Here is a 24,997-nt window from a genome sequence, read left to right as displayed (position 1 = left end):
GGACGCTCACAAAATCCTAAAGAGTTGAAATGCTTTGGGGAAAGTGTCGAGCTAATCTCAGACGTCGCTTTTTCTCTGCGGCAGGAGATTGACATATCGGCCTCTTTGCAGAGCTCAGTCGAGGTCTGGCTTAGATGAAGTCAAGATAAAAGGAACCACCGTGTCAAATAAAAATCGCCTTCCTTGCCTAAGAACATAAGAAGAGGCCCACTAGATCAGACAAGCATAGCTGCCAAGTACCCCGTTTTCCCCGGGAAACCCTCGTTTTTACTTACCTTTTCCCGGTGGTCCCCCGTATCACTTAGTCTCCCGTTTTTCTCCGTTATTTTCTCCTGCCAGCGGCCATTTTTTTCCTTTCCGATTTGCCTTTCTATGGGCACCAAAAATGGTCGCCACCGGCTTCAAAAGTCGCATCTACGCATGTCCGGAAGTGCATAGACGTGACTTCCGGTCTCGGCGGTGGCCATTTTTGGTGCCCATAGATGGGCGGAGCGACACCGGAGGTTGCGTCGACGCACTTCCTGACATGCATACAAGTGACTTTCGAAGCCGGCGGCAGCCATTTTTGGTTCCCATAGAAGGGCAAAGCGACACCGGAAGTTACGTCAACGCAACTTCCGGTGTCACACGGCTGCCGGTCCTGGATTCTGCAGTCCAGGACTTGGAAGGTAAGGACAAGCAGTCTGTCTGATCCAACATCCAGTTTCCATAGTGGCCACATGGCCAGACTAGAAGGCAGTAGGTCTCTGGTCTTCAGTCTCTGGTCTTCAGTGGCATGTGGCCCCTGAATCCTGAAGGGAGCATATGGCCATCCTGGTTGATAGCCAATGACAGCCTTATTCTATGCATCAGGAGTGGGGAATCTGCGGCCCACTAAATGTGCCTGGGCTGCATTTCCCATCAGCCCCATCCCAGCAGGAGCAGTAGGGGTGGTGTGTGGTAGTCACAGCTTAGCCACCCATCATCATCATCATCATTAATTAAATTTATATACTGGCCTTCACAGACCTGCGGATCTCAGGGCAGTTCACCACACAAAATTCCAATATAGAAGCACAAAATGCCTGATAAAAACAAGAACAAGAACTGAACAAACCAATCACTGCCCACCATCCCTTCCCAAGAGCGCATTTAAAAGGGCATTGGATGTCAACCAGCCGAAGGCCTGGTTGAAGAGGAACGTTTTTGCCTGGTGTCTAAAGGTGTATAGTGAAGGCGCCGGATGAACCTCCCTGGTGAGAGCATCCCACAAATGGGGAGCCACTACAGAAAAGGCCCGTTCTCGTGTTGTCACCCTCTGGACCTCATGTGGAGGAGGCACATGAAGAAGGGCCTCTGCTGAAAGGTGGTCCTTGCGGTATTGTGGTTCTAAGCCATTTAAGGCCTTATAGGTCTAAAACAGCATTTTGAATTGGGCCCGGAAACTAATAGGGAGCCTGCACAGTCAGGCCAGGATCATACCAAATCCAACCATTGGTCTAGTTAGCTGAATCCTCTGTGCACTGACTGGTAGGAATTCTTCGGGGTTTCAGGCAAGAGTCTTTACCTGCCCTGCTTGGAAATCCCATGGATAGAAGCTGGGACAAGGCATATACCCTGTCCCTGAGCTGTGTCTCTGGCACAGCAGTTTACTTGTGTGTAAAAAGTGAACGCGGGTGGTAGGGACGCGAGTGGCGCTGTGGGTTAAACCACTGAGCCTAGGGCTTGCCGATCAGAAGGTCGGAGATTCAAATCCCTGCCACAGGGTGAGCTCCCATTGCTCAGTCCCTGCTCCTTCCAACCTAGCAGTTCGAAAGCACGTCAAAGTGCAAGTAGATAAATAGGTACCACTCCAAGCAGGAAGGTAAACGATGTGTTCCTTGCGCTGCTCTGGTTCGCCAGAAGCAGCTTTGTCATGCTGGCCACATGACCCGGAAGCTGTACGCCGGCTCCCTCAGCCAATAAAGCGAGATGAGCGCCGCAACCCCAGAGTCGGTCACGACTGGACCTAATGGTCAGGGGTCCCTTTACCTTTACCTTTAAAAAGTGAAAGCGACACATGAGCCGGCTCTTATGTTTCTCTGGAACACAATGAAATTACACCAGATTGCATTGCACCTCCATGACAAAAGCCAACCATCCCTGCTTGAGAGTCTTGAATTGTGCAATGCTGTAGCACCCGTGGACTACTGTGGCCACACCAAACTTTCTCATGTTCATTCTCACATGCACATTGGACGTATAGAAGCAGATGCATGGACTCGGATACCTCCTCAGCTATCTCCTCTGTCTCTTCACTCATTGAATGATTAGCCTGATGACGGGGAGTGGCAATTTGCATTGCCTAACCCAGTACCGTGTCTACTTTACTATCTATCTATCTATCTATCTATCTATCTATCTATCTATCTATCATCTATCTATCTATCTAGTTTATCTGCTGCTGCTGCTGCTGCTGCTGCTGCTGCTGCTGCTGCTGCCAAAATGGGAAGGGTGAGAGAAATTTGCTGGTGGGGAAAAATTAGACTCCCCCCCCAAAAAAAACCTGGGGTTAGCCACCTGGGCTGTAACATAATGTTGCTCCCCCCCCCGTCTTATCTACAGTTGACAGTGAATAGTCTCTTCCTTCCTTAAAGACTTTTCAGTTGTGGAATCCCCAACAACACCAGTTCTCCCAGAACCACTTTTATCCCACTTACATCTCTTGGAAGCCGCGGGGTTGGGGTGAAGGTTTGCCACAGCTGCAATGGCATCTCTGTACTTTCAAACACTCACAGCTTTGTGTCTCATTTCATTAGGACTCGACACAGATGTCAGTCGGCTTTTTCTGCTGTTTGGCAAGGATTAGGAACTGGACTGGAGCCAGTTAGTGAGATGAAGATAATATGAACAACTGGGAAGGCAGGACACTGTGAGAACCTGACAAAGATGAATTACGTACAGGAAATGGTCCAAAGCCATCTTTTAAGGTGGTTTTGGGAACTTGGGGTTCTGTGGATAACCTCCCCATCATATTGGAACCAGTGGCAAAAATATGTTAAGATGCTTTAAATCCTTCTAAAATGGGCTTTAATATTATGCTTTTGCCTCTGAAATACAGAATCCAAAGTGGCCAACATCACTGCAGGTGCTTTTTGAAAGACCCTCAATTCCCCCCACCCTGAACTATACTTATCCCAGCCCTGGACCAGCACCGTAGCATCCTATCACATCTGCACAAGAGGGTGGGTGGGGGGAGAGACAGCACTGCAGGGGGTGGGTCAAAGTTACCGTATTATTTTTGCTGCTGTTGTTGCTATTTATTGTTGTTGTTGTTTAGTCGTTTAGTCGTGTCCGACTCTTCGTGACCCCATGGACCATAGCATACCAGGCACTCCTGTCTTCCACTGCCTCCCGCAGTTTGGTCAAACTCATGTTGGTAGCTTCGAGAACACTGTCCAACCCTCTCGTCCTCTGTCGTCCCCTTCTTCTAGTGCCCTCAATCTTTCCCAACATCAGGGTCTTTTCCAGGGAGTCTTCTCTTCTCATGAGGTGGCCAAAGTATTGGAGCCTCAGCTTCAGGATCTGTCCTTCCAGTGAGCACTCAGGGCTGATTTCCTTAAGAATGGATAGGTTTGATCTTCTTGCAGTCCATGGGACTCTCAAGAGTCTCCTCCAGCACCATAATTCAAAAGCATCAATTCTTCGGTGATCAATGGATCAATGCCTTGTCGTGGCGAAGGGGCTTGAATAACTCAGAGAAGCTATGAGCTATGCCATGCAGGGCCACCCAAGATGGACAGGTCATAGTGGAGAGTTTTGACTAAACGTGATCCACCTGGAGAAGGAACTGGCAAGCCACTCCAGTATCCCTGCCAAGAAAACTCCATGGACAAAGACAACATGCTATTTATTACCCACCCTTTACTCTAAGGTCGCAGCCTTAGATGTTAAGACACAGCATTATTAATATAATAATATTATTTTATATAATAATAATAATAATAATAATAATAATAATAATAATAATAATAATGTTATTTTACAAACACAAGTCCTGCATCCTGTCAGCTATTCTCTGATCTGTACTCTAGGCAGCAGTTGCAGCAACAGTGGGGACGCATCCCTCCACTAGTTTATGTACTGCCCGGCTGCACACATGCAGCCAGAGACTTCACTTGCATGGAGGCTGCCTCTGCTCTTCCCTCTTCAGCCCTCTCCTGTTACCAGGAGACAGTGGTGCAGGCAAGGATGGGGAAGCACCCAACCTTTCACTTGCCTGACCTGCCTCTTGCTCCTCTTCCTGGTGTGCTCCAACCTCCTGCTTTGACGCTTCCCCTGTCTCTGACTCTTGCCTCCTGGATGACACAGATCCCCACAAAATACTGCCCCCCTCTCTCAAGTCAGACTCCACCCCCCCTTCCCACACTCATCAGCATCCTGCCAGTCCATGACATCAGACATAGGCTGTTTGGTCACTTTCCTCTCCCAGCTTTCAGTTTTTCTTTCCATCTGACTACTGGAGTTTTTGTGATAGAGATTCCCCCATGAACTCATAATATATGGTATGTATCTGCCCCTCTGCAAATTTTGGGCTTTGCTTAAGCATTCTGATACCTCTCTCTTGTTTCTCAGTTGGCTCTGTTCAGACTCCATTTCTATCAGCCCTCACACACCTGAGTTTGCCATTAGGTGGAGTGATATTTGACAACTGCCACCATTTGTCAATACTTGGCTGCAGATATACAACAGCAATTATGTTTGACATCCATCTTGTGATGCAATTGTATTAACAACTCATTCCTTTGGCCAGTTTAATGTCTAATTTCTATTCCAGAATCCCAGTGCTGAATTTTTAGACTGGATCTCGACAACAAATACCAAATTTTGACATTTGGAAGTTCCACATATTTCAGAGCTTTGCAAAATGTCATTTTGGCATTATTACAAAGAATAGTAGTGAAGAAACAAAACTGGAGCAGTTGGATATAAAATCCCCTGGGCTACATTAATTTGATGTTAGTTGGTCTAAGCCACTTTAATGCCTAGGTTGAATCATATGCTCTGTAGTTCATTGTTCCAGGCATGTTCTTCACTGAACTTTTCCTCCATGTTAGGGATAGAGGGGAAGTTCTATTTTGTTCGCATTTTAATGCAAAGCTACCTAATCCACACTTCCAAACTAGAACTTCAAAGCTCACAAATCGCTGAATTTTGCGATGCAATCCTCCAAGAAAACGATTTGTACAAACATGCATAGGTTAGGGAAATAGTTGCATTAAAATTCATATATTAGAAAACGGTATTCAAAAATGCATTCTGTTAGGGGAAATTGCTCACAAAGATTGTCAGCCACACCTGCATTCAAAACTGTGTTGGCAAGGAGAAATTTGCACTAGAACGTTGACAAATTTTCAAGAGGAAATTTGCAAATCATTGTGAACTGAATTGAAGATTGGGAAAAGGAGAAAATGAGAGAAGCCAAATACACCGCACTATCTACTGTGGTGTGTCAGTTCCTTCACCAGTCCATGATAACACACACGGAGTACATTGTCTTCCACCTTAATATGTTTTGCAATTTAGTGGTATATAAATATAAATATACTTTTATAAATAAAGAAATAAAATGTGTGTTTTTTCAGAAGTGAATCTAGCCAAGCTCAATGAGTTTTGCTCTTAAATATGCATGGATCTGATTGCAGCCTTAGTCTTTAATTTTTTTGTTCCATTGCTATTCCTACAGTCAATAGGGACACAGGCGTCGTAAAAGAGTTTATCTGAGTGTTCACGTATTTCAAGTTTTACACTGGAGGTTTGTCTGCTGCTGCCACCTACTGGTCATTTTAAGGTTTGAAGTTAAGGTTTTTAAATCGCTCCGTACCATTGATTTCCTTGGTCTGTTGAATTTGGTAGACTAGTATGGCCTAAATAGTTTTGTATCTCCTATATGTCAGAGAAATTCTGCTGATCTTTTTGGGAATATGATTTTGCTGAGGAAAAGCCAACTCTGTAAGGCTTTAAATCTCAAGCATCTCGTCAGAAGCAAGGTGCTTACTATATTTGAAAAATAGGTTTATATCTGAATATAACCAGGTAGGGCAACTTTCTACCAGGATTACTGATTTCCCAATGAGATTGTGAGAAGCAGAGGTGAACCGTTCTCCCTGAAATGTGTGGCACAACTGCATGTGCACCCACTCAGAAGTAAGTCCCTCAGAATTCAGTGAGGCTACTCTCATGTAAATATGCATAGGATTGCAGCCCAAAAGTTCCTTGATGAAAAAATGTCTGTTGTTTGAAACACCTTGGGCCCTATTTTTACAGTAAATTTTGTTTTTAGAATAAAGGTGTGTGTCCTCCTTTGAGCTTTGCCATAGCTTTGCAATTTAGTGGTATATAACAGCAGCAGCAGTTAAAATTAGCAGGCAATTTACTAGTGTCACTATCGTAATCTTTGCTTTTACAGCCTTCCTTATGCCCTATAACAAAAAAGTTACATAACTGTATTTACCTTTGCTGCTGTGGCCTTTGGACATCTGGAATTAATAATAAACCTGAAGCAGAGCCACAGAACACAACAGCAGAATGAATTCTTAGCAAGATCAATGTGTGATTTTTTGAAAAATGGAAAGCTTCAAATGGAACGTCACAATTGAAGAAGAGTCGGTGGTGGTGAATAGCATGTGTGGTCCCCTGCACTTCCACCTCCAGGCTCCAGATGGTCCAGGGTTGCCCAGCTTTAGTCTAGTGATGGCACCTATTGTTTAAAAGCTGCAGGGCACCGTGTGTTTGTGCAGCCTATTCTGGTCGGGCAGAAGTGTCCTTTATGAATACAGCAGCAGTGAGGGTACCACTCTTCTATGGGGTCACTCCTTTAACATTTAAAACATTGCTGCACGAATTGTGCTCTTCATGTTGTGCGCCACCCTGGGGTCTTTGGCTAAATGGTGGTGTACAAATGGGACCCAGGTGGCGCTATGGGTTAAACCACAGAGTCTAGGGCTTGCTGATCAGAAGTCGGCGGTTCGAATCCCTGCAATGGGGTGAACTCCCGTTGCTCGGTCCCAGCTCCTGCCCACCTAGCAGTTCGAAAGCACATCAAAGTGCAAGTAGATAAATAGGGACCGCTCCGGCGGGAAGGTAAACGGCGTTTCTGTGCACTGCTCTGGTTCGCCAGAAGCAGCTTTGTCATGCTGGCCACATGACCCGGAAGCTGTCTGCGGACAAACGCCGGCTCCCTCGGCCTATAGAGCAAGATGAGCGCCACAACCCCAGAGTCGGACACGACTGGACTTGATGGTCAGGGGCCCCTTTACCTTTACCTTTACAAATTGAATAAATAAAAACAATGTTTTAAAAAATAAAGGCCCAGCACCTACTGGGATGAGGCCAATCTGACTAGGCAATGACACTGGATCAACAACTGCAAGGTAAGGAGGTGCTATGAATAACAGGTCTCACCCGTATGATGTTGGACTTTTAACCATTGTAGCAGCATTGTGGGATGAATTGCAGAAATGTGGCCCCTCTGGCCCCTCTGGAAGAATACATGAGCACACGACCTGCCTTCCTCCTACATGCATAGCCATTGGAGAGTCTGGAGCATTACAAACTGCATATTCATAAGCACCCTTTGGGCCGTATCCCTGATTGCTTGAACGGAGCCTAGGCACGATCAGTTTGTACTTAGGTATAGGCTTTTTCTCAAGCTATGCATTGAGGGAGAGTCGTGAGCAGGCAGAGTCCTCCTTCCTTTATTATCTCCCTCTTTCTTCAGGCTGGTCCTCCTCTGTTCCTATCTGGTGCGAGGGACAAACAATGGAACACCCTCTAGTGATTGCCCATGGACATCCCCAAGATAATATGCTCCAACTTTAGAACTAAAATAAATAACAGAGAACTTCTCACTCTCTCGCTCGCTCACTTGGCTGTCAAGAGCAGCAGATGCTGAAACCACCTGAAATAAAGGCTGAAATAAAACTCTCCAGTCGTCATTTCAACTACTTTCCTTCTCACCTTTATTTTTCTAATTATAGATGTGATAGTGACAAGAACAAACAGTTGCCAGTCTGACAGCAGTGGATTTCTGGAAGATCCTTCAGAGCCTTTACCTCTCCAGGTGAGTGGGGACCGAGAAGCCTAAACCTAAAAAAAAAGAGATCACATTGTAATTTGGAACAAGGGTGTTCTGCTGATCGTGATGTGGGCTTCCTTGTTGACATGCTAAATCCAGTTTTGGATGTCCATGCGAAATATTTGTTGTTGTTGTTGTTGTTGTTTAGTCGTTTAGTCGTGTCCGACTCTTCGTGACCCCATGGACCATAGCACGCCAGGCACTCCTGTCTTGCACTGCCTCCCGCAGTTTGGTCAAACTCATGTTCGTAGCTTCGAGAACACTGTCCAACCATCTCGTCCTCTGTCGTCCCCTTCTCCTAGTGCCCTCCATCTTTCCCAACATCAGGGTCTTTTCCAAGGATTCTTCTCTTCTCATGAGGTGGCCAAAGTATTGGAGCCTCAGCTTCACGATCTGTCCTTCCAGGGAGCACTCAGGGCTGATTTCCTTAAGAATGGATAGGTTTGATCTTCTAGCAGTCCATGGGACTCTCAAGAGTCTCCTCCAGCACCATAATTCAAAAGCATCAATTCTTCGACGATCAGCCTTCTTTATGGTCCAGCTCTCACTTCCATACATCACTACTGGGAAAACCATAGCTTTAACTATACGGACCTTTGTCGGCAAGGTGATGTCTCTGCTTTTTAAGATGCTGTCTAGGTTTGTCATTGCTTTTCTCCCAAGAAGCAGGCGTCTTTTAATTTCGTGACTGCTGTCACCATCTGCAATGATCAAGGAGCCCAAGAAAGTAAAATCTCTCACTGCCTCCATTTCTTCCCCTTCTATTTGCCAGGAGGTGATGGGACCAGTGGCCATGATCTTGGTTTTTTTGATGTTGAGCTTCAGACCATATTTTGCGCTCTCCTCTTTCACCCTCATTAAAAGGTTCTTTAATTCCTCCTCGCTTTCTGCCATCAAGGTTGTGTCATCTGCATATCTGAGGTTGTTGATATTTCTTCCGGCAATCTTAATTCCGGCTTGGGATTCATCTAGTCCAGCCTTTCGCATGATGAATTCTGCATATAAGTTAAATAAGCAGGGAGACAATATACAACCTTGTCGTACTCCTTTCCCAATTTTGAACCAATCAGTTGTTCCATATCCAGTTCTAACTGTAGCTTCTTGTCCCACATAGAGATTTCTCAGGAGACAGATGAGGTGATCAGGCACTCCCATTTCTTTAAGAACTTGCCATAGTTTGCTGTGGTCGACACAGTCGAAGGCTTTTGCATAGTCAATGAAGCAGAAGTAGACGTTTTTCTGGAACTCTCTAGCTTTCTCCATAATCCAGCGCATGTTTGCTATTTGGTCTCTGGTTCCTCTGCCCTTTCGAAATCCAGCTTGCACTTCTGGGAGTTCTCGGTCCACATACTGCCTAAGCCTGCCTTGTAGAATTTTAAGCATAACCTTGCTAGCGTGTGAAATGAGCGCAATTGTGCGGTAGTTGGAGCATTCTTTGGCACTGCCCTTCTTTGGAATTGGGATGTAGACTGATCTTCTCCAATCCTCTGGCCATTGCTGAGTTTTCCAAACTTGCTGGCATATTGGGTGTAGCACCTTAACAGCATCATCTTTTAAAATTTTAAATAGTTCAGCTGGAATATCATCACTTCCACTGGCCTTGTTATTAGCAGTGCTTTCTAAGGCCCATTTGACTTCACTCTCCAAGATGTCTGGCCCTTCATGGATCAATGCCTTGTCGTGGCGAAGGGGCTTGAATAACTCGGAGAAGCTATGAGCTATGCCATGCAGGGCCACCCAAGATGGACAGGTCATAGTGGAGAGTTTTGACTAAACGTGATCCACCTGGAGAAGGAACTGGCAAGCCACTCCAGTATCCCTGCCAAGAAAACTCCATGGACAAAGACAACAGCCATGCGAAATATATCACTTCTCAATTGCAGGAATTATCAGTGGCTATTTTCTGACTGATAAAAGTGCCTGTCTGGACGTTTTTCCTTGTACGGTATACTGAGAAGTTCTAAGCCATGGGTAGGCAAACTAAGGCCCAAGGGCTGGATCCGGCCCAATCGCCTTCTAAATCCAGCCCACAGACGGTCCAGGAATCAGCGTGTTATTACACGAGTAGAATGTGTCCTTTTATTTAAAATGCATCTCTGGGGTATTTGTGGGGCATAGGAATTCGTTCATTATTATTTTTTTCAAAATATAGTCTGCCCCCCCCAAAGTCTGAGGGGTAGTGGACTGGCCCCCTGCTGAAAAAGTTTGCTGACCCCTGTAAGCCTAAATTTCAGATATGTTAGCAGTGCCCATGCTAATCTTCCTAGCAAGATTCTTCTTCGCAGCTGAAGGCATGTGCCAACTGCAACACACACAGCACAATCCTAAACATGTTTACTCAGCAGTCAGCCCATAAGCTCAATGGGACTCACTGCATTCCTGCATTTCAGGGGGTTGGACTAGATTACCCTCAGGATCCCTCCAGCTTCATGAATCTATGATTCTACATGGACTCAGAAATAAGTCTAACTTATTCCAGTGGAGCTTACTTCCAGGCTGGAGTCCTAAACACCCTAGGAGGTACGCCCCATTAAACACTTCTGAATAAGCAGGTACGGGGCTGTGTGATTAGAAGAATAGGCTAAAGCCTTCCAGTTCCACTGGCCTTCTACTGTTTGTGAGAGGCTGGGAGTAGGGATACATGAATCTGTCAATTTGTTTACCATTTCCCCAATTTTAAGTTCAATGTACCAGCATTCTCACATCTGGTTGTGAATTTTTTAAAAAAATAAAAATAAAAATCAACAGAATTTTAGTACATATGTCTCTTGACAGACTGTGTGCAATTTTGCCTACTATATACAGTTTCCGCCAAACAATTTCCCCATACATTTTGCCATTTTGTATGCTGTTTTCATATATGCATTTTTGTGCATACTCCTCTCATACAGACAATTTTGTACACTTTCGTACACTTAAAAAAAAGAACTTGCAAAAAGCTAAAGTAAGCAATTGTGCTGAAAACAATGGGTTGGATTCAGACTAAACAGCAGAATCCTATATATGTCTCCTCAGAAGAACACTGAGTTGAGGTGCGGATTACTCCCAAGTAAGTGGATATAGAATTGCAACCTAATTGAACTTAGCTCTTAGTGGTTCCTCTTCATCTGGCCTTACACCAGATTCACTCCATAGTAATGTTAAAGTGATATTATTTTTCTTCCAGGGCTTGTCTCTGCCTGGTAATTTGAGACTTAGCTGCAGTTCCAATGACTGTCAAGCATTCCTGCGACAGAGGAAAGATTCAGCTCTGACTAGCCAGGATCTTCTGCCCGGTGCTAGCATATCGAGAGCAGATGGTAGCAATGCTGCATTCTTGCCCAGCCTCAGCAGAGAACACACTTTTCAGGGAGAGGAGATATTTTATTCCATAAATGAAGAAGATGATATGTGTGAGACTTGCAGTGGTCCGTTTGAAAGCGCAGCTGAAGAAACCCTACAGGATATGGAGGGGAAGGAGTTGCAAGTACAACAGAAGAGAGGAGATAGTTGTGTACAGGGCTGCACTTCGCAACCTTGTCATACTGACAATACAAATCCGGGTGATGATAGCCCTTTAGATAGGAACGGCCTCTCCTCTTCTAGTGAAAGGCACCAAAGTTCTGCTCTCCCAGAGGGAAGCTGTGTGACTGCCATTGACCTCAGTGGCCACCAAATCAGTGAAGATACAAGAGGAAATGAAGAATGTTTGACTGAAAGGGAGGAAACGAGAGACGGATGTGAAGAAGGTCTTCCCGAAAGTATTGCAGAATGTGTGGAAGGAAAGTACTCTGTGAAGGGTTGTAGAAAGTCGGACTCCCTTGTTGTGGAGGATGTCGCAAGCGGGTGTCGGGAGACTGATATAAATGGGGCGGTTAGATCTTTGGATATATCTGGAGCGCCCAAAAGTGAGCATGACATGGTGGCTGCACAACCAGAGATCAATGCCATCTTGAGAAGCCCTCTTCATGATTCTAGCCTTTCCCCTCACTGCTTCAAAGAGGGAGACATTAGCGCCTCGGACACATTGCCAACAGGTACGGAACTGGGCGAAGGAGGAACTGGTGCTAAAACAAATACTAGCCTTTTAAAATCTGTCACTGTTCAGATGCCTTCAAGACTTATGTCAACGCTGCGGAGCTTCTCACTGGGTGAAGCTGCTGTAAAAGGTCAATATCTGGATTTCGCATCCAAGGATGAGCCTCAAATTGCATCAGTACCAGGTATGCCAAAAGAGGACGAGAAGCAAGTGAGAGAAGCTTCTATTCAGACTGACAGGAGCCACAGAAAGATAGCAGCTCTCCCTCTGTCTCAGACTCTCCCTTTGTTTCATGGGCATGGACATCTTGTGAAGTCTGCATCTCTGGATACAGGACTTTATGGGAAATACAGATCTTACTGCCCGGAGCCTTTCAATGCCTGGTGTGCCCAGCATAGAGGTCCCTGCTACCCTTTGTGCTCCCATCACTGCTGTTTGTTGTGGCCTTTTCCCTTAGCTCCTTCATGCAGACGTCCAGTGGCCTGCTGCTCATCTCATGCCACCATCGAACTGCAGCTTCTGAAAACTCTCAAGCTATTGCAGGACACAGCAATGAGAAATATTTCCTCGGTGAGTATATAACTCAGTGGGCTGCGATTAGGGTTGCCTATCCAGCAAGTGTTCTGCTGGTTCAAGTAAAATCTGCTATATATTTTGGAAAGTTGTTCATCTGCTTGCCATGCATTTGGACACCAGGATCATAACCAAATTTTGCAAGATGGTTCTTAAGACCAAGCAGCAGGTTTTCATCTATGTTTGTGTATAATTGGGTGCCATTTTGAATCAAGATGGTAGACTGAACCTTTCAAAACTGCATTGATTTTAGCCACTGGTTTCAAAACAGCACTGATATTTTGCTTCCATAAAACTCCTAAGCTATGTTGGGTATGAGGTTGCTATTAATCAATACAGGGGTTTTAAACAGTAGATTAGGAAGCTGTCTTACACAAGGACAGACAATATGCCTAGCTAGTCCAAGAATGTAAGCTCTGACTGTCTCCAGGGGAAAAACACTGACTTTTCACATCACTTCCTACCTGACATTTTAACTTGAGATTCTTACCTGGCTTCACTTGCCCATCCTTGCCCTTCTGATACTTCTAATGAGGGGAATGAATGTGTCTGAGTGGCATGTCTAATCACAGTGTCTGTGGGCCTATTCAGACATGGATTTCATATATACAAAACGTGTGGAGACAGAACCATGATCTCACCCCACTTGGCCAAACCTCTGAACACCTCGGTTCTTTTCAGAGATTTGGCTGAACACTCAGAGGCTGCCAGTGGGAGCACCATGTGTGATCCTGTTCCCCTTTCTGTACATGCAATAAACACAGAATAGCCATCTGCACAGGGCCAGGGCCTCCGGGAAAAGGTATGCATAAAAGGCATGCATTCCTACATAAAGGAAGGAGACCCGTTTACATGACATTTTGCCAGTGCTGCCTGTTCCATGTTTTACATCATGCTTCAAGGAGGGTCTAAATCATTGATTTCTTTGTATTTGAAACACAAGGTTGTAGCTAATGAGGCTGTGACGGAAAGCAGATCCAGACCAGAGTCTGATGATGCAGTCCCTCTGAAATTCCACCAGAGTGCTGGAGCCTCTCGCTGATGGGCTATGGAGTCAGCTAGCCACAGAAGGGGAATGAACAGCCTTGGGGGGGGGGCATAGTCTAAGAGGTGCCAGTGGTTTGACCGAGGATGCCTCCATGAAGTTTTAACTTTATTTTTCTGTTGAAAGAGTGTGTTGGTAATAACAAGGGTGTGTGCTGCACATATCGTCAAAAGTAAGATTCCGTTCTGGTTGCTGTTGCCATCTCCTTTCCCAATAGTATCAGGCCACAGATCGAAATCTCACCCAACTCTTGCATTAAAATCACCCAGGAGGATAATTTTATCTTCCTTAGGTGTCTCTGATAGGACGGTATCCAGCCGAGAGTAAAAAAATTCTTTAATGTCTTCATCGGCATCCAGTGTTGGTGCATTAAGCGCTTATAATAGTAGCCTGTTGGTTTTTGGAGAGCTTTATTTGAAGGGTTGAGAGTCGCTCATTAATGCCGGTAGGGACTTCTGACAGGAGCTTCACAAGGTCGTTTTTGATAGCGAAGCCTACCCCATGTATTCAATGTTCTTATACAGATAGACCTTTCCAGAAGAATGTGTAGCCTCCTTTTTCTTCCTTCAGTTGTCCCTCGCCTGCTTTTCGAGTCTCTTGAAGTGCTGCAATATCGATGTTAAAACATGCAATGATGGCAGTTCTGCCTTCAGGACGTATATTCCATGTTCCAAAGTTCAATTGTCTTTTACGACCACTAGGTGGTGACCCCAACAAAAGTGGTCAACAAAAGAGGTTTAAAGACTGTCTCAAGGCAAATCTTAAAAAATGTAGTATAAACACTGACAACTGGGAAACACTGGCCTGTGAGCGCTCCAGTTGGAGAACAGCCCTTACCAAAGGTGTCATGGGCTTTGAAGAAACTCTCAGGACGCAAGGGAGAAATGTGCTAAGAGGAAGGCATGCTTGGCAAATCCACACCATGATCAACTCCCATGTGGAAACCAATGTCTCCACTGTGGAAGGACGTGTGGATCCAGAGTTGGCCTCCACAGTCAATTACGGACCCATTGTTAAAACTGTGTTTATGGAAGACAGTCTTACTCGGCTACGAGTGATTGCCAAAAAAGAAGAAAGGGGGGGGGACAAAAGGAGCAGTTTCCCAGGGAGAGAGCCAGATGGGGCCGAATTTAAGATGAGAGATAGGATTTGGTTGTGAGATACGGCTAAGGTTCAGGTTAAGAGAGAGGGTTTGATTGGAGTTGGGAGTTAGGGAGTGAGATAAGGAGAACTGGTTCTGAGTACCCCACACTGGGACTGAGCCTTGCAGCTTGGATAGGGAGACCAGGTTGAGGGTCTGGAGAAAGTATGCAGACAGGAGGGTCCTGGGAGGGCTGAGTTTGAGCCAGGAGAGGTAGGTCCTGTGGGAATTCAGGCTCCCTGGGTCTCAGTCTAGCCAGGAGGGGAGAGTTCTTCTAGGTAATGAAGACTCCCAACCCAGTCACAAGGGGTGAGGGGACCCCCTGGGTCTGTTATACCATTTGGAATACCTTAGTTGTGGGATGGTTAAGAGAGTGGGTCACTGCAGAGATGTGCCCCTCGCTCATGAACCAAAGTATTACCGTATTTTTTGCTCCATAAAATGCACCTGACCAAAAGACGCACAGAATTTTTAGAGGAGGAAAGGGGGAAAGCCCTGTTTTTTGGGGATCGGCTCACTGTTGTGCAGCTTCTTTTGCAAAGGGGGAAAGCCCCATTTTTGGGGGGAGATCAGCTCACAGTTCTGCAGCTTCTTTAGGAAAGGAAAGGGAGCCATTTCTACAGTTTCCAGACAGATAATCTAATCAGCCAGTCACATGTCAGCTGGGGAAACACAACAATGGAGGCCTGGGCAAGGGGACGGGGCCAGGAAGGGCGCTAGGTCTCTTATCTCCCTCCGTGATCTCTTGCAATCAGCTGCTGAGAGGGTTCGTTTAAACATCCTCCTTTCCTCTTGTAAGCCTTTAGCACTTTCTTTTAAAAGGCATGATCTGCTTTTCGCCCCTGGGCAATTTGGCTCCAGGGACCATGCATTTGCTCCATAAGACGCACAGACATCTCCTCTTACTTTCTAGGAGGAAAAAAGTGCATCTCATGGAGCGAAAAATACGGTAAGCTGCGAAAGGAAGTGGTATGGTGTTGAAAATATTTAACTGTAATATCTAAGTGACAGAAACTGAGTTGAGCATTTTACCATAAATTCTGGACACCTGAACACCTACCACCTGAAGCGTGACACCTAATTTTTAGTAACTGAAATTTAAGAGGAACTGTACCTATAGTGGTGTGTTCAAGCCTGAAACATCTTAGAGTTAATTAAAGTAAACAAGTTAACTTCTACCTGAAAGAACGCATTTCCTCACCCACTTTGTTTCATAAACCGTTTTTGTTTAATAAAACTTCTCTTGTTTGTTTGATTATTTTGTGCCTGAGACTCTAATCATCAAGTTTTCCCTCATACAAGTCCCCCCACTGGATAAGCTGTGGTAAATTGCAGAAACTTGTGTAATTGGTGTACCGTGAGGTGGGTGCACTATAATTAATTGGGGGCAGTTAGTGGGAGTGGAGCCACCACATTATTAATCGGTGGTATTAATTGGGTGGATTTGCTACAGGGGCCTTAATCCCTAGTGGTTTGAATGTGAACAATAACTATCAGTAAGGAGGAAATGGGGTTCACAACATTGAGATGCTTTTTGTAACATCTTCGCCACCCCCACCCCACCCTGGCCATGTTACAATTTTTTTGGAATGTTCCAACACTTGCAAATGCCCACTAGATGGCAATGTTCATTAACTCGCTCAAAAGTGACTAAGCCCTTTCGAACTGCATGGACAGTATTCTTTCTTGTGATGACTGATAGAAAAGGTTTTCCCCTGAGGAAACCTAAATGATAATGCAATGGCCTGACAAGGCAGCACTGTACCAAGATCTACTCTTGGAGGAAAAGAGAAGAATCGATCAGATTAAATAGCTCTGTTGGTAGAGCATGAGATTCTTAATTCCAGGGTCATGGGTTTGATCCCATTGGGTAAAGCAATTCTGCATTGAAGGGGGTTGGGCTAGATGACCCTCATGGTCCCATCCAACTCAATGCTTCTATGATTCTACTCCTGTTTCACTCTTCATTCTATTAAATCATTATCTTATATGGCTTAAAAACAAAACCAGAAAGAGATTCCTCTGCCCATATGTTCCTAGCTTTGAGATGTGAGCATGCGACCTCAGGATCTTACGTTCCCTTGACCAGGGCCGGATTTAGGTTTGATGAGGCCCTAAGCTACTGAAGGTAATGGAACCCTTTATATGTGATATTTTAGGGAGCAGGCTGGCAGGCGGGGCCCATTACTTACATCATAGGAGCCTACACAACACAAAACACTGTTGCTGTATGTAGGTTTTATTTTATTTGCTTTTATCCTATATTTTGGAAATGTACATCCAGGGGTTTTTTTCCTTTTTTGGGGGGGGGGCCAAGAGAGTGGGGCCCTAAGCTATAGCTTGTTTAGTTTATACAGTATGTAAATCCGGCACTGCCCTTGACACATGTACCAGAGAAGTAGTGTGGGAAAAGGTGGCCTTTGGTAAAACTGGTGAATGTCTGTGAAGAGACACAGATACAGTGGTACCTCGACTTACGAAGACGATCTGTTCCGCAGCGCTCTTCATAAGTCGAGGTCTTCGGTTGTCGAAGCACCCATTCTGTGCATGCGTGAAGCGCGATTTTGCGCTTCTGCACATGCACGGACTGTGTGTGCCGCTTCTGCTCAGGCCCAGAACGCGCGTACGGTGACAAGACTTCGGAAGTCGAAACCTTCGGAAGTCGAGTCATTCGTGTGTCGAGGTACCACTGTATCTGTTTAGGTTTATATAAGGTTACATGTGTATGTGTAGAAATCTGAATGTGTGCATGCATTCATAACCATAGACGTTCCATTTAGTACTTGAGCTTCTCAGGATGCTCCTTCCTACCGGTAAGGTGTGTGTAGTTTCTTGAGCGGTTGAAACTGCCAAACAGGTTGGCCTGTCTACCTATAACAGGTGTGGCTATATGTTGAATTGTTGCCTCTTCTTGATCTTACGTTTAGTGCACAGTCCATGAAATTGAAGTCATGAGGAATTTGTGCCAGAAGTTTCGAGAACGGCTGGATGAGATTGAGCAGCACATGATGGAGCAGGAGGCTCTCTTTTCCAGTGCAATGTCAGCTGAGGAACGGTAATGTGGCTGCATTTTACACCATCACGTGCACCACAAAAGCACACAAACACACACAATGCATCTTATTATACACAGAAGGGCTTCGCTTAAAAATGGTGCAGTACATGCCATTTAAACTTCAGAGTGCTCTCCAAACAAAACAACCATGACAATGGCATAAATTGCATGCAGGGCAATTTTCTCCCACCGGAAAGACCTGCCGTCGCATTTCCTACAGCTGTGCAACATCTGCAGTGAGGGAAATCTAATAATTACCCTTGCTGCCATGGCAAATAGGCTGTGGTTAAATAATAAGCATGATCTGTAAATGAATTAATGCACCAGCTTGATCTTAAAAGACTAGCAGAGGGAGAGAGAGAGAGATAGCTGCCAAGTCTCCAGTTTTTTTTGCAGGAAACCCCCGTATTTTAAACCATTTCCCGCTGGCAGCCTGGATTGGAAAAAAATCCCGTAAATCCCCCGGATTTCCTACCTGCCAGGGAGGCTCCAGCAGCGGCGCGGCACCGGAAGTCGCTTCTATGCATGTCTGGACATGCGTAGAAGTGACTTCCGGTGCCGCACTACCCATGTATGGGCACCGGAAATCGGGCGGCGCCGGCACCGGAAGTTGCCCCGCTGCTGCTGATCCCGCATTTTTAGCAGGAGACTTGGCAGCTATGGAGAGAGAGAGAGAGAGAGAGAGAGAGAGAGAGAGAGAGAGAGAGAGAGAACTGAATCCCATGGTTAACATTAGCTATGAATTTAATTTACTCAATTATCGTGTTCCAGCTTTAATTCAGTCCTATGAACAAGAGTATTGACCCACTGTGTTGCCAAGTATAGGAAATGAATTGTGTCCAGGTGTGAATGTAATTAAACTTGGACGTGATTGTCTTTGTAATATGTTTTGATGATATGAAGGGAAGCGGAGGCCTCGCTGAGGGTTGCCTTTCTGTCTTTTGCCTTGTCCCCCTGCCGTCTACCACAGAGAGGAAAGAAGACAGTTGCAGGTCTTGCGGCAAGCTGTTCGCCGAGAGGTCGCTGAACTGGAAGGGCAGCTGCAGGATCGAGCTCGCCAGGTTAGGGAGGGAATTCTAATGGTACGTAACCAGAGCTCTTCAGCATCTGCACTGGCCTCCTGGAGTCTTCTGGACACAAATCACAGGCCTCTTTTCCTAAAGGATTTAAGGCCACGTAACTCAAGCGGCCAAAGCGTTTTGGTCAGACAAGGGACTAGCAACCAGCTAGGCCTCATGAACTCTGCTGTGTGAGGGAAATTAGGATTTGCCTCGTATAGGAGCACCACATATAAACATGGTAGAAAGCAGGGCTTTTTTCAGCTGGAACTCACCAGAACTCAGTTCCGGCACCTCTCAAGTGGGCACCATTGCCATTGTAAGAGAAGGTAAAAGTAAAAAGGTAAAGAACCAGTCAAAGGCGACTGGAGTTGTGGCGCTCATCTCGCTTTCAGGCCGAGGGAGCCAGCGTTTGTCCACAGGCAGCTTTCCAGGTCATGGGGCCAGCAGGACTAAACCAATGTAACATCGTGACATGGAACAGAGCACACTGAAACACCATTTACCTTCCCGCCACAGTGGTGCCTATTTATCTACTTGCACTGGCGTGTTTCGAACTGCTAGGTTGACAGGAGCTGGGACAGAGGAATGGGAGAAAATCAGCAAAAATAACCCCATTTACAACATGGGTTGCCTTACATACAGGCTTTCCTGGACATTTAAAGTGGACATTAAACATTCTGCCAGGACGCCATTTTGGGGATCAAAATCCTGGCGAAGGCCAGGATTTTCTAGACATATGGCAGCCCTAGTTTAATGTTATATCTGAGCATCATCGTTATTGTTTACTACTGAGTGGTCCACCTCTCCCTCTCTCTTAAATCAATACATCGTATTTTTCCATCTGTAAGACGCCCCCATGTATAAGACCCCCCTATCTTTGAAGACTCAATTTTAAGAAAATGAGGGGAGATGGCCCAAAGTTGTTGAGCTTCTCCCCCCCCCCCCACGCAGCTGCAGGCAGGAAACACTCCCTAGATTGTTTCCCGCTCGCTGCGGCATTGGAGGAAGTTGTGGTCCCACCAACTGGTGGGCGGGCGGGCGGGTGAGCTGCCAGGCACGTAGCAAGGGAGGGGTGAAGGGCGCCCCTAGCTCCACTTTGGCGGGGGGCAAAAGGAGGGGTGAAGGCCGCCCCTAGCTCCACTTTGGTGGCCTTCACCCTGCCCCTCGCCTCCTCCTCCCGAGCAGGAAGAAGCAGAGCGTGCTATGGAGCGGATTGTGCCGGGCAGTGGTGGCACCAGCAAACAGTGAGCAAACCTCTCTGTGGCTTGCTTGTGGTTTGCCACCGCCGCCCGGCAGCAACCCACTCTGTAGCGCGCTCTGCTTAAGAGCGTGCCGGCTGAGCAGAGCAGCAGCGCCAACCCGGACGGACATGTGCGGACATGCGCAGTCCATCTGGGCTTGTCCTGGCACGTGCGTCGTGACGTCACGACACATGCGCGCTGCAGAGAGATGACCCGCCCACAGGGGGTGCCGCCCAGGGCAGCCAAATGGCACCGTTCGCCACTGCGAGCCGCTTCTCTCCCCCCCCCCCCAATGCCACTATCCATGTATTGGATGACCCCAGTTTTTTGACACAATTTTTGAGTCAAAAAACCTCGTCTAATACACAGAAAAATATGGTATCTCTGTGTCACATACATCTCTGTTTTCTTTGCAGCAGCTGAATCAGCTGTTAGGCGAACAGTCCAATCTGTGCTCAGAACTTGGAATTCCCGATCGGACGGAAGAAAGAGAGCCTAAAAACGGGCACGCTCACAGTACTCTTCCAGATGCTGCTGACGATTTCTTTTCCAGAGCTGGGTATTCCAATAATATCCACCACAGGCCTCCGAGTAGGAGTGCAACAGTCCCATCAAGCCCCTCCAGCTCTTTAGTCAGAGAAACGGAACTGAAGGCATCAGCTGCTCTCGCAACCGGCAAGACCAATTCTGCGTCAGACCCCAAGGAACTTCACACCAGTAAAAAAGAAGTCAAAAGTCAAAAGATAGACTTCAAGGCCTTCATACAGAATGTAAGAATCAAGTTGCATTCTGGTTCCTACCAGGGGTGGAACCTCTCTTCTCCAGGGCCTTTGAGGGTGGGCAGAGGAAGCACTCAAGTTCCTTGTCAAGTAGGGACCATCTTGCATGGTGTTGCACAGCTTTCAGTGTACAGGCTACATTTTTGTGATTGGTTCGCCCTTAACTCTTCTTATTTCTCTGTTTTCTCTGTCAGCTGAAGAAATCTTTCCGAAATTCTTTCAGTAACGACGCAGCAGAAGGAAAAGACTGAGGCGGGGCAATTCTCCCCTTCTTCGCCACCCCGGGATGTTCTCCTACAAGAGGATCTTTCGAAGCACCTCACAGGATTGGAGAGGATTCCCCACAAATGTTCAAAATGCTTTTTGCGAGAGAGCATATCGAATAGAGATGTATACTGGGGAAAGCCCTGGAGGACAGTTTTGGATTTCAGAGCTATTGCAGATAAGAGGCGAGGGGCGAGTGCCGAAGAAGTCACTGTAAGAGATTTATGGAAGGCAGTATCTAGATTGCTGTTTTGTTATTGAAGATTTTGTGGTCTTTAATACGGGCCTTGCTGGATCAGACCAAGGGCCTGCCCTAGTCCAGCGTCTTGTTCCCACAGTGCCCAGCCAAGTGCTTATGGGAATCCTTAACTCACTTTTATATAGGACTAGTTCCAGGAACAACGGGAACCTGGATAGTTAACCATTTTGTGGTTTCCTCCAATAGGGAAGGCTGTCTTTGTACATTTGATTTCCAGCTATGAGGCACCACCTCTTGGTAGGTATTCAAAATAACAGAGAGAAGAGAACTCTTCTCACAGCTGTGACACCAGAAATTTGCTTCTTAATGAGGGCTGTTATTTCTACAGTATATGCTTGGAATATTAACTTTTGTTTTACTTCAGAAATGTGTTTTGTGGGTTCTTCAGGAGGGAAAAAAATGTCTAGATTTGGCCCTTTTTTTTAGTTTAACATTTTGAAATTATCCTGGCCTAATAATCAAACCCAGTAAAAAGAAAAGAAAAAGAGATGCATGACCTTGCCTAAATCTCTGTGTGCTTTAATTTGGAACAAATACATATTCTGCTTTCTCAAAATATTTTCCCCCAGGCATCTTTATTGAAAGTTAAAAAGTACATAATTATATGTGCACTAAACATGGCGAGATTGTATAAATCTTTCGCCTTTTACTTTCTCAAAATCTTGAGACCCCCCTTCTGCTTCCTCTCATTTAGAAAAGTTTGAAATCAAATGTGTTGGCCTTTCTTTGCAGTTTCCCAATATCTTATACAGTGGAATCTCGGTTTTTGAACATAATCCGTTCCGGAAGACCGTTTGACTTCTGAAATGTTTGAAAACCGAAAACTCAATACGGAAGCCTCAAAATGGAAAAAATTAATACAGAAAACTCAATGCAGAAGCTGCCTCGGAAGTTTGACTTCTGAGGCACATTCGAAAGTGGAAGCATTTTACTTCTGGGTTTCCGGCGTTCAACTTCTGAAATGTTTGTCAACAGAGACGTTTGGAAACCAAGGTTCCACTATGTTGAACTACATGGCTAGGGATGAACACAAGAACAAAATCTGCCTTTGGCAGGTTTCTCACAGGATATCCTGCCTGACAAATCCAGATACAGTGGTACCTCGGTTTATGAACACAATTGGTTCCGGAAGTCTGTTCATAAACTGAAGCGTTCATAAACTGAAGCGAACTTTCCCATTGAAAGTAATGGAAAGTGGATTAATCTGTTTCAGATGGTCCGCAGGGTACTTAAACTGAAGCGTTCATAAACTGAAGCGAACTTTCCCATTGAAAGTAATGGAAAGTGGATTAATCCGTTCCAGATGGGTCCGCGGAGTACTTAAACTGAAGCGTTCATAAACTGAAGCATGGGTGTAATTGGTTCCGGAAGTCTGTTCATAAACTGAAGCGTTCATAAAGTGAAGCGAACTTTCCCATTGAAAGTAATGGAAAATGAATTAATCCATTCCAGATGGGTCCGCGGCGTTCGTAGACCGAAAATTCATAAACCGAGGTGTTCATAAACCAAGGTTCCACTGTATGTCTTTGAAAAGCTGTACATATTTTTTGACATAAATTTTAAGAAGAAAAATTGAGGGGGGGGACACTTGCAAGATGGTCTGAGTGCTTCTGAGGCAGCTTGGGGGCTCCCTGTCTGCCTTCTGTTGCTGTTTTTAAAAAGTCATTTTGTCTGCCTAAGAGTGACTAGCTAGTGGGCAGGGCGCTTTCTGCCAAATGTTGAAATCAATGTAGCAATTCCCCCTGGGAACGACGAGTCTTTGATATGCTGCTGCCCTCACAGGGAATTTTTGCGGATACTGTGTTCAATTTTATGTATTTTTATGTTCAAGGGGACTGAATACAACATAAATGTACATAAAACCTGTAAAATGTAGCAAGCTAGCCACTCTTCTTGTTGTTGTTTAGTCGTTTAGTCGTGTCCGACACTTTGTGACCCCATGGACCAGAGCACGCCAGGCACTCCTGTCTTCCACTGCCTCCCGCAGTTTGGTCAAACTCATGTTGGTAGCTTCGAGACACTGTCCAACCATCTCGTCCTCTGTCGTCCCCTTCTCCTTGTGCCCTCCATCTTTCCCAACATCAGGGTCTTTTCCTGGGAGTCTTCTCTTCTCATGAGGTGGCCAAAATATTGGAGCCTCAGCTTCAGGATCTGTCCTTCCAGTGAGCACTCAGGGCTGATTTCCTTCAGAATGGATAAGTTTGATCTTCTTGCAGTCCATGGGACTCTCAAGAGCAGGCATCCCCAAACTGCGGCCCTCCAGATGTTTTGGCCTACAACTCCCATGATCCCTCGCTAACAGGACCAGTGGTCGGGGAAGATGGAAATTGTAGTCCAAAACATCTGGAGGGCCGATGAAGCAGAAGTAGATGTTTTTTTGGAACTCTCTAGCTTTCTCCATAATCCAGTGCATGTTTGCAGTTTGGTCTCTGGTTCCTCTGTCCCTTCGAAATCCAGCTTGCACTTCTGGGAGTTCTCGGTCCACATACTGCCTAAGCCTGCCTTGTAGAATTTTAAGCATAACCTTGCTAGCGTGTGAAATGAGCGCAATTGTGCGGTAGTTGGAGCATTCTTTGGCACTGCCCTTCTTTGGGATTGGGAGGTAGACTCCAATCCTCTGGCCACTGCTGAGTTTTCCAAACTTGCTGGCATATTGAGTGTAGCATAGGGTTACCAGATGTCCCTGGTTCCCGGGGACAGTCCCGGATTTGCAAATCTGTCCCCGGACAAATTCTGTTCCCAGAATTGCCCCAGATTTGAAAATCTGTCCCCAGGAAACGTGGCAGCGGCCCAGAGCCAGCCTGGTAGCGCAGTTGGCTCTGGCTGGCTCCAGGCTGCTGACTGCCACTGCCGCTGCCACTGCTGAAGGGAAACCGGGGACGTCCGGCGGTACAGATTCCCTTCCCCCTTCCCCCTTTGTTTTGACTGATGGGGCAGGCTCAGGAGTTGCAGGAGGGTGGCTGTTGTCCAGGAGGGGTGCAAGGCGCACGGTTTCTCTGCCGGTCAAGGTGCAAAGCCCTTCCTTTGCACCCTGAAACATCAATATGCAGCGTTTTTTAGATTTCGATTTTGCCTTACTGCCCAGTGTTTTTTTTCCTACTTTCTTCAGTTTACGCTGGAATTTTTGCTATAAGAAGCTGATGATCTGAGCCACAGTCAGCTCCAGGTCTTGTTTTTGCTGACTGTATAGAGCTTCTTTGGCTGCAGAGATGGGCTGATTTCGATGCTGCCCATCTGGTGATGTCCATGTGTAGAGTTGTCTCTTGTGTTGTTGGAAAAGAGTGTTTGTGATGACCAGCTTGTTCTCTAGACAGAACTCTATTAGCCTTTGCCCTGCTTTGTTTTGAACTCCAAGGCCAAACTTGCCAGTTGTTCCTTTTATCTCTTGACTCCCTACTTTAGCATTCCAATCCCCTATAATGAGAAGAACATCCTTCTTTGGTGTCATTTCTAGAAGTTGTTGTAA

The 24,997-nt window shown here is 45.9% G+C and overlaps 1 protein-coding gene across 1 annotated transcript in view; it reads left to right on the top strand.

Moving 5' to 3' along the window:
• ITPRID1 (ITPR interacting domain containing 1) overlaps positions 1 to 24,974 on the top strand; it is a 59,608-nt gene extending 34,634 nt beyond the window's left edge. The window contains exons 11-16 of the mRNA XM_035129550.2: positions 7,998 to 8,080; positions 11,262 to 12,683; positions 17,800 to 17,927; positions 18,898 to 19,009; positions 20,646 to 20,999; positions 21,203 to 24,974. Of these exons, the coding sequence (XP_034985441.2) occupies positions 7,998 to 8,080; positions 11,262 to 12,683; positions 17,800 to 17,927; positions 18,898 to 19,009; positions 20,646 to 20,999; positions 21,203 to 21,259 (2,156 nt within the window). The 3' untranslated portion in view covers positions 21,260 to 24,974. The remainder of the gene's footprint in view (positions 1 to 7,997; positions 8,081 to 11,261; positions 12,684 to 17,799; positions 17,928 to 18,897; positions 19,010 to 20,645; positions 21,000 to 21,202) is intronic.
• The last annotated feature ends 23 nt before the right edge of the window (positions 24,975 to 24,997 follow it).

Source organism: Zootoca vivipara, chromosome 12 (genome assembly GCF_963506605.1).
Source record: "Zootoca vivipara chromosome 12, rZooViv1.1, whole genome shotgun sequence".
Taxonomy (NCBI): Eukaryota; Metazoa; Chordata; class Lepidosauria; order Squamata; family Lacertidae; genus Zootoca; species Zootoca vivipara.
This window is presented reverse-complemented; position numbering and strand designations above follow the sequence as displayed.